Here is a 19,662-nt window from a genome sequence, read left to right as displayed (position 1 = left end):
CCTTTTTCTGTGACATTGGGATCCAGCATCCGACTACAATTCTAGGTATTATGGTCAGACTTTGTGGCAAGTTCTATCACATTTAATGAGAGACACAGACACACCAATTGTTTCCAACTATATTCATCGGCGGAATAATTCAATCAGCCATCAGTCTATAGATAATCAGTCACTATGTTGTCTCTGGAGTGGTAGAAGAGAGTTAAAGAGGAGATGTAGTTTTGTTTTGATCAGTTTTTTAGTCTTCTGCATTTACACATGCTCAGATCTTTCCAATAAGAGTAGTTTTTTTTGTCAAACCTCAACACCTTCCATTTGCTTTGACAGTAGTATTGAAATGATATAATATACAGTAGCCGATATTCACACGAACAACTTTACATCAAGCACAGCATTCCCAAACAGGTTCAAGAACTTCTTCAGTTTGAAGTAAGAGCAACGTAGTTTTATTGGTCTTGAGTTAATTATGCTGAATGGGCAGCTAGAGGGACATTCTTTGCGTGCGCTGCTTTACATGGTTTCCACGAGAACAACCGAGTTATAATGTGAGAAAAGCAAACTGTCAATCACCACATTAAAATGTCCACATCGGAATCAATTAAAAAACAGAAAAAAAAGAGACTTACTAGATGATTTAATCATTTTCATCAAGGAAATTAAACTAAGGGTTAAAAATATTTTCTTAAAAAAAAAAAGAAAAAAAAAAAAAAGAAAGCTAACAAAATGAACAAGATCACAGAGTTAGGTTTTGTTTGGTTGAGAGACGAATAACGGTCAGAGGCACTGGTTCAGGAGGGGGGGGGGGGGGGAGGGGAGGGGGGCTGCCCTCGATAAGGAGGACATCATCCTTTCCTTTGAGTATCAGAGGAGAGAGTTTCCTCTGTAAGGACATAGACACAGGCAGAGGTATGGCCAGAACTCCACATTCAGAAGAATCAGAGGATCACACTCCCAATCTTTCCAGTAATCTCGAGAGGAGAGACTCCTTCCCTGTATAGAAATTGCAGTTTGAGGTCCAGCAGAGTAATCATGTAGTGACAGGGTAAGCAGTTCAATGGCACCCTCTCTGGTAGAGTAGGGTGCTACAATTAAATATCATGAGCGACAGGACCCAACATACCGAGGAGACAGGCATTAGGTAAATAAGATGGCATCAGCTTAGACGGGGCTGAAGTGGCACAGATGACAGGTAAAGAGACAGACTAGAAGGTATTTACGACTGGAAGTGTCACAGTTCAAATGTGCAAGTTTTTTTAGCCGACAGCAGCTGCGGCAGTGCTCCCCCAAAAACTGCAGATCCCACCCTCTAATCCCATGTCAGTTTTTTTTTTTGTTTTAACACCACATCCTGTGAATGGGATATGACACAGGTGTAAGAGGAGCAGAGGGATTGGCTCGTTCACAGGTCGTTCGGGTTGACAATGGTGAAGTCAGAGTCCTTGCTGTTGGTGGAGCCCTCGTCTGGGCTGGAGGAGCCCGAGGTGATGCCGGCCATCAGGGGGTCATGGAAGGTCCCGGCCGCACCCTCGGGCTCCAGTCGCACCAGGCCTCGACCTCGCCTGATCGGAGGGGTGTGCTCGGCTGCAGCCTTTCCTCCTCCGTCGGCAGCAGCAGCAGCAGCCGGGTCTCCGTCCTGGCACACGAGGATGTAGTCGTCCCAGTTCTTACCCTCGGAGCCGACGCAAGACGCCACCTGCACATGAGAGATGGTGAGGGTCGTCTGTGTCTTTTTCTTGCGTTAGCAGAAATTCTGCCACCCTCACTTGAAATTATTGCAGATGCTATTAGCATCCCAGGTGTTAGAAGCCAACAATGAATGCTATTTGAACATAGCTTTATTGCCTTAACCTAAACAAACCACGACTAAAAAAAAAACAAGTCAGTCAAGTCTAAAAATAGGTTTCTCACACGACACGAACCCCAGTCTGCTGTTTGAGCTTTCCATCCACCACAACCTCCTCCCTGGATGTACTTTATCGCTCTTTGTGCTACTAGGCAGGAGATCAGGGGGCCAGGTGTAAATAGCCGAATAGCTGCTGTGGGACTATTCTCTCCCGGGTGCAAATAGACACTCTGTTAAATGATTTACACTACTTAATCTAGTGCAGTAAGTGGATGGAGAAGATGTGTCCATGAACTGTATAAGCACTGTCTGCTGCGTCTTTGGCCCAAAAGCTCAATGTATTCAAATGCAACAATTTAGTTGCGGTCTGAAGCAGCATAACTCTGGGTGATTCATTCCTAATGGAAAGCTTTAGCGGCCTAATCCTGCAAAGAATACAGTCCTGGCACAAACATTGGATCATTTTCACAAACAGGGTAACATTTTTGGAATGAAAATGATCGGATTTAAAGATACTGAACACCGGATCAAAAGGTCAAATAATGAGACCAAACGACTGAAAACTAATCCTGTCCGAACTGATACTGATAGATGCAGACAGTGCAGAGCTCCAGTACCAGCAGCCTAAAAGATGGATTATCGTAAATGAACCTGTCGCTCAGGTGGGGCCATCGCCGGCTCCTCCTCTTCCTCCTCCTCTTCCTTCTCTTCTTTCTCTTCTGTGCTCACGGCCCCCCCGTCCAGATCAGAGACCCGGCTCGGCCTGCTGTTTCCTTGTTGGTGGTGGTGGTGGCCACCGAGGAGATTTTTGGCTCTCAGAGCCGTTTCAGCGGCTGCTGTGACGGTGTAGTGGTCGTCAGCGATGGAGATCTCCTCGTTCTCCTCGGCCTCCAGCTGGCTTTGGTTGAAGCGAAGCGCTCCCTTAAGGATGTCTTTGATCTGACAGGATCCGGGGCGACGCGTCAATGTGATAGAAACAGACAAACGGAGAAGAAGACGCACATGTTAAGATAGTAGAAGTACAAAAACACATCACAGACAATGTACACTTGGTCAGACTCACCTGTTTGAGTCCGGCCAGTGACACCAGGACCTCGTCCTCCTTCTCCAGGTGTTCTTGGAGAATCACTTCTTGGATATTACCTGTGGACATGTGATAAGCTGTCACTCACTAAGCTATACAAACAGCGACAAAATCCCCTAGTTAAAACACCCCATTTGCAACCTAGTGCACACATATGAAATAATGTTTTACATGCTGAAAGTGAACATGGACATTTGTGCGTTTGTTGCTGGTGTACATTTCTAGCTACTCACAGATGTGAGTGTTCATCATCTTGGCACAGAATTTGCTCATGGCCTCCAAATCGTTGATCTGGCCCTGCAGGAAGGATACCTGGGCTTCCAGGTCCTCCTCCTGTTGCAAAAGCAGAGGGTAACAAAGGGGAGTGTGGTAAGTAGAGGGTCAAGAAACCCCAGAGAGGAGTTAGTGCTGGAACTGTAAGAGAAGATTAAGAAGAGAGACCAACAGAGGACTAGACATGCAGACAGTCGGTCAGCAAAAAAAAAAAAAGAAAGTTTACGAGAACAGATTACAGGTCGGACTGCTCACCGACTCTTTCTTGCCCATGGACTTGCTGTGGGAGCGAGAGCGAGTGATGTTGAAGAACGACTCTTTCTTGGTGGCCGAGAGGGGCGGAGATGAAGTGCTGACATCACTCCCTCTGGAGGGGGGAAGAGGCGGGGAGGCGGAGGATTGAGGCCGCACACCGGAGAGGCTTTCTATGCTAGGAGAGGAGCTGACTGTCCTGGAGCTTTGGCCTGAGAAAGAGAGGGGGGGGGGGGGGGGGGGATATTAATACAATATGTCCACAGCATCCATTAAAGAAATCAATTATATCACCTCAAGTTGTTACGCTCTTTTACAACAGTACAATACTGCTTGAGCATGGATGTGCATTCATGACCGTGGGATCAGTGCGTCTCATAAATAGGTTCATTTTAAATAAAGGAGTAGAAGGATACAATAAGAATATGAAGCCTTGATTGTGCAATAATTGGAATTATTAAAGGAATTATAAAAAAAAAAAGCATTTACGTTTGCATTTAAATGAAGCATTAATAACTGAATTTTAAAATGGGATGGCTAAATTATTTTCACTTTTTGAACTTCTTTTACATTTACAGTATTGAGTTTGTCTTAGCGTCGACTTATAAAATAATTGAATTTAAAGATGTGTAACCAGTGTGCCACCTAAAACTTAAAGGAGATCCGACCCACAGAGCAGCAGCAGGAGCTTTGATTGGCGAGCTGTCTTATGTTGGCCGGGGGACGTGGAGAGTCAGACCAATCAGTGCTTCTGCTGTGGCTCCATGAATGATGTTCATTAATTAATCATATGTAAAATATTAGTTTGAATTAATTAAGTAACTATAACTAAAAATGATTGGAAGCCTCTATAGCAGAAGGACAAGAGGAAACCATGTTTCTTTGCATTTTTAAAGGCAAACTTGCAAACGCATGAGACACAACAACAACAACATGTGTCTCAACTGTGTCTTGGACACACACACACACACAGGACAAGCTCTTGAGTACATGTTCAAAGCAATGCTGACAGCAGATGCCACAACACAACCGTGAGGTTGATGTTATCAGTATAATTTCCACTGATGTGGCGAGCTGTGATCTCCCTCTGCTGGTCAAAGTTTACTATTACATGCTCTGGACACTAATGTCCGTTTACTGTCTGGGCTGGGAGAGAGTCCTGAGAGACTCCACCTGAAACTACATGGAACAGATCGGAGAGTCAAAGCTGATGCTGCCACGCCCACACAAACCAACGTTTGCAGGTATTCAGATAATCTGCACTGGTGTTAATCTGTACATGCAGCCAATCTACAAATGAAATACCAGCGAACTAAAGTGCAAATGTGTGTGTGTCCCGCTGCTAACCTTTGCTGAGGTGGACAGGCATGCTCTCGGACTTGAGCAGGCGGTAGTGCTGAGTCTGGGCGTGGCTCTGGGTCTGCGGTGGGGCTTGGCCTGACGGGGGCTCGGCCAGCGGTTGAGACGGGGCGGGGGCAGGTGCCGGTGCCGACGCGGGGGACGTTGACGAGGAGGAAGAGGAGGAATGTACCTCGCTGTTGATTGGCGAGATGCCGCCGGACCCGCCCGATATTGCCGGAGCGATGAGCTTCCTGCCGAAGCTCAGCAGGCTGTTGGAGACCTTGTTGATGTTGAGCGGGGCCGTTTTTGTACTGGGACCAGAGCTGGAAAGACACAAGTATGTTGAGGTGAATAAGGAAAAACAAACTCCTGTCGGCAGAACGCCTTCAGACCTTTATCCACAACTGCTTGGTGAGAACTGTTGCAGTTTGAGCAATGTATTGAGACATATTTTGATTACACACCTGTTTGTAACATATGAATGGTTGGTGAAGGGTTTTTAGAAGTTTCTATGTACATTTTGGTACTTTTTCCGATGTGAAAAGAGATGATCTGTGAAATCTGCTATGAACCAATAAAAATCAACCTCTGTTCTCTGTGAAGACAAAACCTTTTTTTTTACAGTCACTTGAAAAGTCTACAAGAGGACTAGTGTTGCCAAAAAGCAAATTAAAACTACAATTACTTAGAAAATACTATTTAAAAAGGGTACACTGACTTTTTTTTTCTTGGGGAGAAGAACAATTGTGTGCGTGTTTTACCGTGTCTTGTTCATCAGGTCAGCTCCCCTGGTTTTGTAGTAATCCAGGTTCTGCTGGAACTGGTAGTTAACCGGTCGTGGATAGTTCTACAAAGGGGACACAATAAACATTTTTTTTCTTCTTTTTTTTAAGTCAGAAGAAATGTCTCTGGTGTGCGTGATAAACAAGTAAACACGTCAACCCAACCGGTGTGCACGCATGACTACATCAACAAGCAAATATGAGTGTCTTGATGTTTCTGAGTCAGTACATATGAGCAACGAGCATCTTTCCTGCTCCCCCTTTGCCCCACTGTCATTAGGGATGATGCCCCCCCCCCTCCCCCAGGTGCAACGTGATGTGGACGTGCAGTGACATGGTCTTTCACCTGGGGGGGGGGGGGGGGGGACTGTCATGTTGGATCAGCACCTTCCTGCATTTGTCCTCCCAGGAGAGTAGTGGACAGGAGTGTGGCGAGTTGTGTTTGTATAAAGTACGGGTCAGTGAAGTCAGAGGAGAAACAGAAGATGGTTTGAAGCGGGACGGTGGGGTGATAGCTAAGGTCAAAGAAGTACTAATGTTGTAGTCCACATATATACAGTATATACACGGGTTTTTAATTCTATATTCAAATTCATGATCGTGGTTTACTGAAAAACAAAGCTGCACACAAAATATGTGGTATCTGGGGAGAATGTTTTTTAGGTAGCTGTGTCTACTGTCCTGAGCGTTGTTGTTGTTGAGGTTTCTAAGTCTTGCAGAATGTGTTTTCTAGTCACTATGAGCTTCCTGTTTGTAAGGGATAATGGATAAAACAGTCAAAAAGTGTGACTGTCTCAACCTCGATCTCTGCTGTTATTCAAATGTTGCAGGTTTCTAACATTTAGAACGCTTTACTCATGCGTTACACACAGTATATAGATATTAAACAGGTCTATATCTGTGCAACTTCCTCTTTCTTATCAACCGGATTTACCGGTTCATTGACTGCACCTGTGCTTCATGTATTTACAGTAAGTGCCTTAAAATCACTAATATGTAACCACTGAAGTGTGCGACACGGAAACATTTGCTGCCAATTTGAACTTCCCTTTTAGCGCCCTAGCGTTTTTTTCACAGCGCAATAAGACTTTTTGGTCTACACGATACACGATGTTCAAGGATTTCAGCCCAGTGTTGTGTGTGTGTGTGTGTGTGGTATGCGTTTACTTCTGCAAATATTCTCTCTGCATAGAAAAAGAGGAATTATTTTACAAGAGCAGTACCTCCTGTGTAGAGAACTGAATAATCCTCACTTTCTCTTCTCCATTTGAACCTGTGACCGGTCAGGCATAGTGAAAGTGCTTAATATACGTACCACGATGGGACTTTCGGGGAAATTGAAGAGTAACAAACACAAACACTAAACCACACAGCTGTTGATCTTGGAAACAAAATCAGCATGTGCAGTTACAACAGAACAATGTTGTTCCAACTACCTCTGCGGGTGTGGTTTGCTTACTTTGGGATCTCGGAGGAATAGAGCCTTTTGCAGCAGGGAGTTGATGTCTCCTAATGGAGGGTAGTGCATTAGCAGGCCCAGGCAGGTCTGGAAGTTACTAGCAATGACTGAAACAGACAACAAATGCAGTATTAGTGATGCTGGAAACAATCAAGTGAGTCAAAATGTATTTTCTCCAAGCGTTCCTATCAATTCTAGCATAAGATTGATTGAAAACTCTTCTGAATTGCCGTGTGCATGTAGTTCCTTGGCATGGGTTCTACAGCAGCAGGGATTCAATGTCTTACTTAAAGACACTTATAGTAAGCAGGGACAATACGGGATGTTTGCCAACATTAGAGCTTAAATCTCCATCTAGTATGGCAGCAAATATCTACTGTATTCCATTTAAAGCAATATGACTCCGTCAGATTAAATGAGGTGGAGTAAGTCACATTCTTCCAGTCAAGTGATGCTCCGAAGACAACACATGGCGTTATTGGATTATTTCAGTAATAAATGGAGCGTACGAGCGTCTCGGATGTAGAGCAGCATAGCCACGAAGATGTAGTCGACCAGGTCCAGAGTGATGCTGTCAGCAAAGAGGGCGTCCCACATCACCAGCAGGTCCTGGAGCGGGAACTCACGGCCGAACAACAGACGAACCCACCGGCTGCAGGACAGACGGACAGAAAGGGAAACAGGGTAACTGTGTTTGTGTACAGCTAAGGGTCAAAGTATCAGACGCCCTGAAATACCGGTGTAAATACTGACATGCCGTAAATCTGCGGGGCAATCTCCAGCCGGTTGAGGTGCATGTGCAGTTCAATGTCGTTCTTCTTCACCAGCTGGTCCTGGATGCGGTTGACTTTGGTCACTATGGCCACAGACGGGCCACAGTCCTGGGGCCGTGCGAAGGGGATGCTGGTCAGCATCTCGTCCTTACCCTGGAGCAGTAGATCATCACGTAGTTAGCGTATCATTACATGATGATATGATCAACATTTACGGGATATGTCGAAAAGGAGAAAAAGTGATAAATACAGAACTTTTCTTTTTTTTTAAGGAGGGCATAGAATTCTCAGAGTTTGAACAAAAGCTTATTTTAAGCCAAAATGTGCAGTTTACTCCATTTATATATATTGGAACATTCAGTTAGTTATAATCCTTAATAATTATGAAAACAAACCCTATTTCTTTCAGCAATCAGCCTAACAATGCATTTACATTGTGTAATTACCTCACTGTATAGATGTTTAGATTGTTAGTGGCAGCCCTTCTCAAATTGCCTTCCTGAGTTTGAATGATTCACAGTAAATTAGCGTTTACTATTCACTCTCCTATTGGCATATCTGAGCGCTTACTGCTAATATAAACCCAACATTTCCTACTGCTGCAAGTTACAAATGGCAAAACATGGGATGGCTATTATTGTGAAGCAGTCACAGGAAATGTGTTTATTCGTAACCATGATCAGTCGATAGGGAATCAGTTTTAAATATTGAGTAACGGCACAAGAAGCAGAAGTCGCAGTGAGCAGTTAGAAGAAGAGCTGCAAGTGTTTGCTGCAGCATTACATCACACTTGTTGTTACCCAGGTATCAACCAGTTAATAGCCTCTCATCAGCATACCGAGTTTAATGTCACGTCTTCTGTGCAGTCATTATAGCACAGTGTCAAAAGCAGTTCTTCAGATCACACTGACCTTCCTCACTTCCCTCTCATAGCTGGAGAACCACGGCTCTGCTGTCTCCATCAGCTGAGAGAACAAGGCACTATAGACAGAGTGTGTGTGTGTGTGTGTAGAGGGAAAACAGAGAGAAAGAGATAAATGATGAGCAAACAAAGAGGTGATATATTGTGAAATGGAAACAGAGATGTAAGCCAATTCCAGTTAAAGTAATACAATTTCTGAACACGAACACAAGTAATTTGTCTGATTTTAGGAGAGTACTCACTAGGCATCATGCTCGAGATACTCCGGGTTCAACAGACACTTCATCTCCTCACTGTGGAAAAACAAAAATCGATCTTACCCCAGATAGATGTGGAAATATTTAGCACAGGCTACAGAAGGTCTTAAAAGGTGTTTTTTTAGGCAACTAAAAAAGGGGTGAAAGATTTCCCGGTTATGAGGAAGTGACCTGGGGCTGGCCGTCTCGCTGGCATGCTGGAAGGCTTGATGGTCACAGTGCAGCACAAACACTATGGGAGCAAGCAACTCGTGCATCCCCTACAGACAGAGAAGAAGAGCGCGTGAGACGTTAAAAGGGGGCAGGGGAGAGAGAAATGATGGTTCATTTGTGGTCAGTCCTTCTTTAATAGTGATGCACGAGGTTTCTAATCTGCGACGACAGGTTTAATTTAGATATTGTTAGCCACTGCCCGGCCGTGTGTCACTTCCAGTTTGCAAAAAAGATGCTTTACTGGGCATCTATTCATGCGCTGGCACCTGTTACAGACACTGATAATGATTAGGTTACAAAGGCCCACCCACACACACACACACACACACAGATACGCCTAGATCATCAACACAATGGATCAGTAAAAAAAAAAGACAATCTGACACAAAGGACCTATTTTTCAAGGACCTTTAAGTGAAAACAAAGATGTCTGACTTCTACATTTAAAAGGAATACTTCACCCACAACATGACCATTTGTAATTCAATTACAACGCGTTACCTTGAATCTTAGTTTTTCTAACATGCCTCCCCAGTAAACAAAGAATGAAAAAACGTATCGATGAATTGAAGTAAATGGGGGCCATGTTTACCAGCAGCTACTTGTCCGTACGAGTCTGAAGTGTTTAAGATAGCAGGATTTTGGCGAAGATGCATGTGTTTGGGAAGTAGCGAGTTGGGACAATGCATCAATTGTACCTGTTTGTACAGTAACTGTTCATTTTCTCTGGCGTAACAGAAGAGAATGTCGGTCAGTTTGGTCCTCACATCGTCGGCCTGGAAGTAACGAATCTCTGGGAACCTTAGAAAAGATGAAAGTGGAATTCAAATAGAAAGAGAGAAAGGAGGGGTTCACTTCATGTCGATGTCTTGAACTTAATACAACAAACAGAATGAAGGTGTTACTGACGTTCTCAACACGTCCTGCTTGATCATCCCCTTCAGCTCTTTATCTTGGAAAAACTTGTTCCACAGGCTCTGTAGAGGAAAAAACAAGACGTACACAAACAAACATTCAGAAACAAAAGGAGCCACAGCGACGCCTCAATAACTAGACATAGTGGCCATTCTGTGATTGACTGGAAACATCAATCAATAGAGGATAGATGGATTAAACTGTCCAACAGCAGAATTTTAAATTGTTGTTTACGACTTTTCCAATTTCCCAACTCCATTCTGAATTCAGTTGCCTTTTGTGTATCTAAAACTTGCTGTCCCTAATTTCCTTTGAAGTTTCCTCAAAAATAACTTTTCTCCATATAGTGAGTAGCTACTTCCAAAGTTCTGACAGTTATTTGCATTTATGTACTTGTGCCGCGTTAATAAATATAATATTCTTTTCATAATTGGAAATGTTATTCTTCATATATATTGAATTGTATCCTTGTCTGCAGATTTACATTTCCATGTGTTGCTAACCTGCTGCGTCCTGACTAAAACACTTATATATTTTATATAGTATCTTAAAATAATTAAATAACACTAGCGATTCATTTAAATGAATCAACAAGAAGTGTACCAATCGACCACCGTCTCCATTTTCTCTATAATTTGTACTAAATGACATTTTCCTTTTCTAGGAAACGTCTGAGGAACTTCCCTCGAAGGCCAAGAACACTTTGTTTACTTATTATCAGGGCGGCTTTCTGAGTGCATGTCATCAACGAATCAGAAACTAAAAGTGGTAAATTAACTGGGAGATGAAAAATTTTCACAAACAAATTCGTTTTTTCAACATTTTAAACACTTTATTAATTGCATAATCCAAAATTAATTCAATGGCTTCATAATTACTTTAAAAAATAAATAATAATTAATGAATCCACATTAATGAACGACTGAAATAGTTTATAATTATTGCAACAACAGTCTGGAGGGAATGCATTAGGGCCACATTTTGCATGCAAATATAAAGCAACTGAGTAACAACGAGAAGGAGACACGGAGTCACACACACTCACCCCCTCATCCTGTGACAGCGGGTTGTTGACAACCAGGTCGTGCTGGCCTGCAGCTTTGCGAGGGTTCGTGATGTGCTGTGACCAAAAAACAACAACAAAGATGTCAATAACAGCGAGTCACAGATCAGTGATCAGTACATTCCTTTAGGGCTACACTGTCAGAAAAGCGTGACCTGGCTGCAGAAACGAGAGACTTGTAAGAGACTTGTATCACCATGTTCTCGTGCTGCTGAGGGAAACGGCCACACAGAGGCGCTCTCACCGTGTCTTTGATCTGCTCATACTGGGCCCGGTGCTCCTTGGTCTTGTTGATCCACTGACCCTTGTCTTCTGGAAGAGCCTCAAGGTACAACTGCAGACAGCCAGCACACAGGTGAGCGCATGCTCTTAGAAGTCATACACACGCAGACAGTTGACACTTACAAAAAACTAAGACTCTAGCCCCCCCCCCCCCCCCCCCGCTTCCACCAAAGAAGGTCTGCAAACTGCCAAAAGTGCCGTCTTTCATGAGCGAAGGAAATTGCCACAGCCACTTTAATCACACTCGATAGGACCGCTTGATCCACTTGGCAGTTACCTTCCAGCACACGCTCCGAAAGCGGCTGCTCCTCAGTCGACCATTGATGCCTGCCTGCCGGATCCTGGCCAGGTAATTACTGTTGAGGAACAGGTCGTCCCATTCTTTCCTGTGCGGAGGAGGGGAGGCAGAGGACGGGGAGATTTATGAGCTCCCCAACCCAAATTGGGCACAGTATTCCATCTAATGCGTCGTATCCAGCCAGTAAAGCAGGAGGCTGGAGCAGTGAGCTGGGCCAAGAGTTTATGGTACACCCACACAACAACATACTGGAAACACTCACCTGTACGAGAGGAAGGTTGACTGAGACTGTGAGTAAGTGCTGCTGTCAAGAGAGCCTCCTGTTAAAACACACACACACACACACACACACACACACACACACACACACACACACACACACACACACACACACACACACACACACACACACACACACACACACACACACACACACACACACACACACACACACACACACACACACACACACACACACACACACACACGATGTAAACAACCAGTGCAAAGGAGTCAAAGTGGAAATCAATCATTTTCTAAGTTTAATAAACAAAAATATAACATTTGAAAACTGCCATAATAAGGAACTTGTCTCTTAAGTGCTTTCAAATTACCAATCAGTTATTTTTAGGGGCTTTTTTTTCTCCGTCATGCAGTGATGCAAAATGGGCCAGAAGCAGGGAAAGTGACGACAGAGAGTAAAGCACCATGCTCCTCTTCCTCTTTATTGGCAGTAATAAGTCTAATTTGGCCTGCAGGTGAACATGCATTCAAGTCGGAGAGCTGTCTATCAACATTAGCTAAAGGAGTAGATCATTCCACAGGGACACTCAGCATGAATATTCATCAGATCCACGACATGCCAGCCCCCGACATCTTCTCTCCCTCACACGTAAACATAAGAACACAAAAACACCCTCAGCCCGGGGGCGTCGGCCTACCGTGTCTGTGACTCACACTTCACAATGAGCGCCAAAAAAGTGATTGTGACTCTCTTCTACTCTATGACTCGTCTACTGGTCAGAGCCGTAGTATCCATCATTCCTCTGAGTGGAAGAGTTTAAGCTTTAATACTGACTGGTGTGCTTTTATGAAGTGACCAAACTAAGAATAGTCCCAACGCGACAGAAGCTTTAAGTCAAGGATCTAAAATGTCTTTGCCACAGGTTGTGTTTGAGAGTTTAAGTCCCGGTTCTAGTCTGCTGTGAGAGTTGACGTACTGCTGCGGTTCTTGTTGAAATTATTGAGCGGGTCGAAGCCCGTCTCCTGCAGCTCGTCTGTCTGGAGCGGGTGGCGGGTCTCGAAATTGGGGTGCTGCATGGCCGCGACCCAGCCGGATCTGGAGCAGGTAATACGAGACCAGAGAGAACCCAGAAGAAAAAGAAAGGAACTGGAATTAAATCACAGGTCAGTGCAACAGAACAGCTAGCAGATCAGCTAGAGCACCCTCAGACCCTTAGTTTCACTCAATTCCCGGACGTCTCCGGGATCATGATTATGTTATTTGATCCCACAGACACTCAACAGTTGAGCCAAGATAGCCTGATACATGCTGTTTGACATAACTTCAGACTACACCAAATAAAAAGTCCGTCTCATTTATTAGTTTATGACTCTGGTAAAGTAAGAAAAGCACAGATTTAGGCCATTCTATGTGATCTTCTTTTGACAATTAATATTTTTCACCTCCCCTGAAACTGTTAGGAGCCCCGTGCGGAGGCCCGCCTCACACTTTGAAAACCTCTGAGCTCTTATTCTGACCTCTTCATGAAGGGTTGCATCAAAATCGATCTACTGCAATCACTGAAGTCCGCCCCGCTACCAACACTGAATGCAGTTGAACTGTTAAATAAATCTCTGAACTTACTGTCACAGCCTCTTGATTCTTCGCCGCCAAGACTCAGAAGAAAAGAATGACTCTGCAGAAAGAGGAATAAACGACAATGAAATCAAACACCTTCAGCCCACAGGGTTTTGTAAATCTTGCGTACTCCTGCTAGTTTCTCAAGGTTATCAACCCTAACTTTAATGGCGTAAGTAAAGTCACCAAATTTAGGGTGCATATAACCATCATTATGAAACTTGAACAGAAAGTTGTTCATATGTTTTTAATAAGTAGTCTGAATCCCTTGTAACGACGCTGTTAATAGTTATGACATCCAAACAGACGGCCAACCAACCAACCAATCAGGCCACAGTCCAGAGCTGATGATGATGTCAATAAACAGGACAAACTATTCAGACTTTCGTTATCAGCAGAAAGAAACGTGTGCACTCATGTACGAGTAAATAGTTCACAGTTAGGCTACGAGTGATGGAACAATCGGTCCAATAACCAGTTAATCATCTGAAAATTACTCGACAACAACAACGATGATCATTTAATTGTTTATGTCATTTATCGAGCAAAACCTCCAGCTTTTCATGCGTGTGACTCTTTTATCTGAAAGTATTTTTGGATTTTGGGCAAAGCAAAACATACGAGGATGCCACCTTGGGCTCCGAGAAATCAAATAACAGGAATTATTTTATTATTTTCTGACATCTTAGAATCGATAAAACCATTAATCTATAAATCATTACAATATTCGTCAGTTTGTGCGTCAATTTTAAAATGTATTTATAATGATTTTAGCTCAAATTGTAGCAGAAAAAGCAGGATAATTCACTTAAAAATCAACATTGTACTAGTTTGTAGCAGGTAAACCCTGATCCAATCACAGCTATGAGGAAAGTTGGAACTTCCTCTGTGAGACATCACTATCTAGGTTAAACAATTCTTCCTCCAGTCGTTATCCGGCTTGGGATTATTCCACGTTGATGAATACGGTTCGTCTAATACTCAGGCCTACAGAACAAGCACGCTTCCACAGAGCATTATGTTTCCTTTGGCTTTATTAATTGTGGAAATAACACAACAAAAGGCATCTCTTAAACCTATTAGCCGTGTGAATGGGACACCGCTCGATAAATCAGCTACACACACGCCATCAAAATAGAAATAATTTGATATGCATAATGTATGTGCCTGTTTTCTTAGGAAACATCTGTTCTCCTCAAAGACTAATGCGCTCTTTAAGTCAAAGGGTTTCTTTTTCTCCCTTCCCTCATAAAAAGGATATTATCCGGTTAAATAATCGTAACTAATCCACAACTACAGGGAGAGACAGAGGAAGGGAGGAGGACGGTATCTCCAATAATAGCCTGTTGTCTTAGTTTTACTTTGAAAAGAGTGACATGAAAGATTTATCAAACTCTCCCGAGGAGCTACAAATATAACCGTACTCACCTCACACACAGAATATCAATTCATATCATCACCGTCTGACTACAATTTGCATTGCACAAAGTGTCAAAACATATTTTGAGGAACATTTTTCCCTACAGGCCCGCAAACCACATCTTTTGTCCCTTCTTTCCAAAAATAAAAAGTAACTCTAAACTTTCTAAAGAGGCCTCTTCAGATCTCCCACTGTCCCTTGTGCTTTTGCAGAGGCCCGTCTTGCGTGCGTAAGCCTTTGTGCGTGGATGAAAGACGATGCGGGTAAAAGAGTCAAGGCCCTTGCCGTGTTAGCACAGTCTAGCCTGAAGCGAGTCTCCTCTTAGCCTCCTGCTGCCTTCATTACTTCTTCCCAGAGTCGAACGACACCCTGACTTTACTACATAACAATCATAGCTTGTGCATAATTTAAAGAGCAGCACCTGGAGACACCTCAATAATTCAAAACGCGTATCTTTTCATGAAATAATCAAATCAATACATAATGAAATGCATCAATAAATCAACAGACAAATAACAGTGCGTCCATCTGTTTCTGAGGTGGAAGATGTACAACAGCAGCCCGTGAGGCTCAATCCAAACTGCAGCCGTTGCATTGTCTTGTTACAAACATTGCCTTGAAACCCATTCCTTCAACAATCCTAAATGTGTGCTACAAAACATTTCACTTCCCTTTACTTTAACACAATCGGAAAGTGACCACAAATCCCCCCCCCGCAGTTTTCACGCTTGATCAAAGCAGCAAGCATCACATTATTTTGGGCCCTGAGAACATGTCAGTGCCTCAGATCAGCTGATCAGCGAGGGGGGGGGGGTTAAATTCACGTTCGGCTCTTCTTCAAAAGTGCAGAGGCAGGTTTTGTTCATACTTCGGCCGGACAACCACATGCTTAGAGATCCCACGTTGAAGACGAGCTGACACAAAGAAAAGCTTCAGCCCGCTTCAAGCTCATTGGCCCAACGGCACAAAGGCTAAACTATTCTGAGACTAAAGCCAGATTAAACTGTATTAAATGCTAAAGTGCCAGCAGAATTTACATTTGGAGACATCTGACTAAACTACTGTAGCTCCTCTGAAATCAACAGGCCTTGTTTTCAGCTCTGGAAATAACTATTTTGTATTCAGTAGTAAAAAAAAAAAGGAAGTAATTTGATGAACCAGTACACTTGTCTTCGTTTCCACGAACCAGTGTCAGAGCAGTCTTATGTAAAATAGATTCAGAAACATAATCAGTAGATGGGCTCTTTAGTGGATGAATATTCAAACAGGATTCTGCATGACGGCGATGAGGGAGAGCCGTCACTGGCAGCTCCAGTCGGAGCGAAAAGATTGCAGTTCAGTCAAAGAAGCCAGCTAAACAAACTCACATGCCTCTACATCAGCGCCCAGCAAGAGCCCAGGAGGCTTCACGGTCACATGCTCCGCAAGAGGCTGGGAACAAGCGCGACCTCAACCTCGGCAAAAATACTGGGAACTTGCCGGGGTCTCGACTCATTCGATTACCGAATACATGTCGAAGGATTAACCCTGACAAATACATGCCTGTATAGAAAAACTAGAGCAATGGCTCCTGACCTGTGGGGCTTCTAGTCTCGACATGTTCGAACGTACTTTAAAGTCAGTTTTAACAAGTGCTATTATTCGTGTCCGTTGTTGTGTTTTGGTATGTTTTTGTGATGTAATCTGTCCCTGTTTGTACTTGTATGTATGATACTTTTTACTTTGCTGCTCATCTTGACCAGGACTCAATGGGACCTAACTAGTTTTAAAAAAAAAGGATAAGCAATATATACCTACAGAAGGACCCACAAGATAAAACTAAGGGAATGTAATACAATCAACAAGATCTTTACTCTAATCTTAGCTTTTTGGTGAATCGCAGCTTTTACCTCTTCGGGCCTCTAAAGGAGCATCATTCATTAGAGCTGCTCACAGCTCACGGACTTATGCAACCAGTGCTGAGTGATCATAAGTACATTTATTCTAACAAATCACAAGCAAAAAGGCTCACTGCACTAGGCCGGGGCAGGCCTGCATTGCAGGAAGAACCAAGGAGAAACATTTGAACGTGCAGGCATGCTCAGTAAGTTGCAGGAACAGACCTGACTGACCTACAACCTATTTCCTCACACTATAGTCAATGCAGACAGGTGTGGTAAACGTCACCCTTTGTCTCCTAACTCAATAACCAGGTCACCTATGGGACAGTGTCCCTCCTTCAAAAAAAAGCAGCTCTTGATTTTTGTCTCTAGTTAAAGAGGCTTTTCCCTCCAATCCGAAAAAGCCTGCACAGATTCAGCCTAAACGACCCCTGCACAGATATTTGTACTGAACTGGCTCGTGGCGAGCTGTGTGAAACCACATTTTTAACATGTTACCAAACCTCTGCACTGCACTGAATCCATCACAGAGTCTGTCAGGCAGGGTGGGCCAGCCCGAGGAACCGATTTTTCTACCATCTTGGCGCCATAGATGATAGCCAGCACTGACACATGTGTCTATAATTTAACGTAAAACGCACGCAGTGTCCGTCTTTCGTGCAGCAACAGACCAGCGACATGCAGCAGGATTATCGATGCAGGCAGGCAGGAGGGCAAAACGCCAAACAACTGCTACGCTAGCTTGTACCCTGCTGTCAGCTAACAATGCTAAAGGAAGGCTAAGCTAGTTCAATACACGTACGATGGCACGCGGTGGTTGTCAGTGTCGACGTGACACGACTTCACGTGAAGGAAAGCAGGTGAGATAGTGTGGTGTTAGCCTGGCTGTTAGCAAGTTGTAACCGACCCGATGCACGGGCCCGTCTTTACTTCCGACACACTGCTGTAAGCCACGAGAAAAACACACTCACACAGAGAGGATAATATACGTGTAAGTAATGCCACATAGTCATCATAACCCGCTGTGGGATCCTAGTGTGGTTCAGATACCTGTTCAGGTCACGCAGGACTCCTCATTCTGCTGTGCTCGGACTGTCTGTTGATTTGTAAACAGTAGCGAGTCAGGCGGATGTGCCGAAGACCAGCTGACTGATCATGTGACCCACTAGCTGTCGCTCGCGAGGCTCCGGGTTTACAGAAACTCAAATGTACTACAAGAACAAAAATGCAGCTTTTAATGCGGGCAGAAATAAATAAAAAATAATTCAAGGTGATAGTAAATTGTAAGTAATGCTCTGATGCTTTAGGTTAATAATCAATAAGAACTTTTGGGTTGCCAGGTTGTGGAGACTCTCAGGGGTAGGCCCTCCTCCAGCAGGACACTTGTTTATTCATCAGTCAATAAATGCATTTTACAGAATAACCCAAGTCTGCACTTATCGGTTGGTTAGTTGTTATTTAAATTAAGTTTCCCATTAGGTCAGAGTTTACCTGATGAAGAAAGTCTCTCGCTGAGGGGTTAAAAACCAATCAATAGGACTTTTAAAACCTTGCAACCCAATTGTTATTATTACTGCATTTAATAAATTACTTGTTTACATTCTGCTGGCAAAGCTACAGTATAGCTGGATATTTGAACTGTCAGGGAGATAATCTGAAACATACAGGATATGAAGTTGTGCATATTTACAATATCCCCACCACCAAGGACAAATAAAACAGATTGAAGTTGAGGGCTCGACAACATGAGGGTTAATTAAAACAGTTTTATGGAGACTTAATTGCTAAAATTTCTGTGATCAGGCAAGTCAAATGTATCTGATGAGTGCTTTTATCAAACATCTGTATCACAAAGTGCTTCCCACAGAAGGAAACAGAGATAAACGAAAGCAGCAGGACGGTCAGAGGCAGTGGTCCATGTGAAAATATATAGGTGACATTAAATAGCATTAATGAGTCAAATTTGTGCATTGGTAGTGGTGTGTGTGTGTGTGTGTGTACATGTGTTTATGTTGTGGTGGGGGTTAACACAAAGCAGTCATAATGACCATGATAGCCATTACCATCATCATCACACCAGGCATGGCATTTCGAGAGCGCCATTATCATCATTACCATGGCTAATATTGCTGACGATGAGGTTTTTCACGGCCTCTTGTTGGCCCTGACTTATCGTCATGGAAACAGATGACCGAAAAAGAGCATAGCTTTATTGAATTACTCCATGAAGCTATTCTGACCAAATGGGCCTTGAATGTTGCTCTGTCTGAGTGTAGTGCGGGAGACACAGATGAGAGTCATGGGCAGGGAGAGGGAGACAGAAATCTGGATAGAAATAGCAGTGGAGACAGATAAAATAAAAAGAGACGGGAGACAGAAAACACTCTCAGCACTGAGGGTCACGTGACTGTACAGACACAGATCCACTGGTACAGAGAGCCCTGGTGATCAGCACAGACGAATACTGTCTGATGGCCGAACAATGACAGCAGTTCACCAACAGAGAGTTTTATACGAGGAAATCATCTAACTCTCTAACTTCAGTAGACAGTGGACATCAGAACCATTGGTTTAATCTTTAATGGGTCCTTTACACCAGGCCTCTGCTTGTCTTAAAATAGCAGTCTGATAAATGAGCTTCATCTCTTATTTACTTGTTTCAAGAAGTCTTTCTGACATGATAAATCTCACACACTGTCCCGAATCCAATTCTATACGTTGCCAACTAAATATTTTCAAAGTTT

General features: G+C 43.5%; 1 protein-coding gene across 3 annotated transcripts; it reads right to left on the bottom strand.

Moving 5' to 3' along the window:
* Positions 1-430: 430 nt before the first annotated feature.
* Positions 431-18,098, bottom strand: tbc1d5 (TBC1 domain family, member 5). Of its 3 annotated transcripts, none has more exons than XM_076112838.1 (22): positions 17,969-18,098; positions 13,625-13,676; positions 12,978-13,128; positions 12,020-12,077; positions 11,737-11,845; positions 11,422-11,511; positions 11,160-11,234; positions 10,109-10,176; positions 9,898-10,000; positions 9,158-9,246; positions 8,972-9,022; positions 8,719-8,788; positions 7,788-7,960; positions 7,544-7,686; positions 7,035-7,141; positions 5,555-5,640; positions 4,800-5,116; positions 3,456-3,664; positions 3,161-3,260; positions 2,907-2,986; positions 2,495-2,782; positions 431-1,693 (listed from the first exon to the last, which is right to left on the bottom strand). In XM_076112838.1, exons 3-22 carry the CDS (start codon positions 13,075-13,077, stop codon positions 1,400-1,402), a joined length of 2,610 nt encoding a protein of 869 aa, XP_075968953.1. In that variant the 5' UTR covers positions 13,078-13,128; positions 13,625-13,676; positions 17,969-18,098; the 3' UTR covers positions 431-1,399. The 3 variants fall into 3 exon arrangements, with proteins under 3 accessions (XP_075968953.1, XP_075968954.1, XP_075968952.1); XM_076112839.1 differs by having other exon boundaries at positions 12,978-13,117; XM_076112837.1 differs by having other exon boundaries at positions 12,978-13,096.
* Between the last annotated feature and the right edge of the window lie 1,564 nt (positions 18,099-19,662).

The sequence above is a fragment of the Anarhichas minor genome, unplaced genomic scaffold (genome assembly GCF_050575085.1).
Source record: "Anarhichas minor isolate MPS153535 unplaced genomic scaffold, ASM5057508v1 ptg000051l, whole genome shotgun sequence".
NCBI lineage: Eukaryota > Metazoa > Chordata > Actinopteri > Perciformes > Anarhichadidae > Anarhichas > Anarhichas minor.
This window is presented reverse-complemented; position numbering and strand designations above follow the sequence as displayed.

Excerpts from the sequence above, each read along its gene's own strand:
- tbc1d5 (XM_076112838.1), bottom strand. The coding sequence starts at position 13,077 with ATGCAGCACCCCAATTTCGAGACCCGCCACCCGCTCCAGACAGACGAG. Across the intron at positions 11,235-11,421 it reads ATGAGCAGATCAAAGACACG|CACATCACGAACCCTCGCAA; the intron begins GTGAGAGCGCCT and ends TTTTGGTCACAG. Across the intron at positions 1,694-2,494 it reads TGGCCCCACCTGAGCGACAG|GTGGCGTCTTGCGTCGGCTC; the intron begins GTTCATTTACGA and ends TCTCATGTGCAG.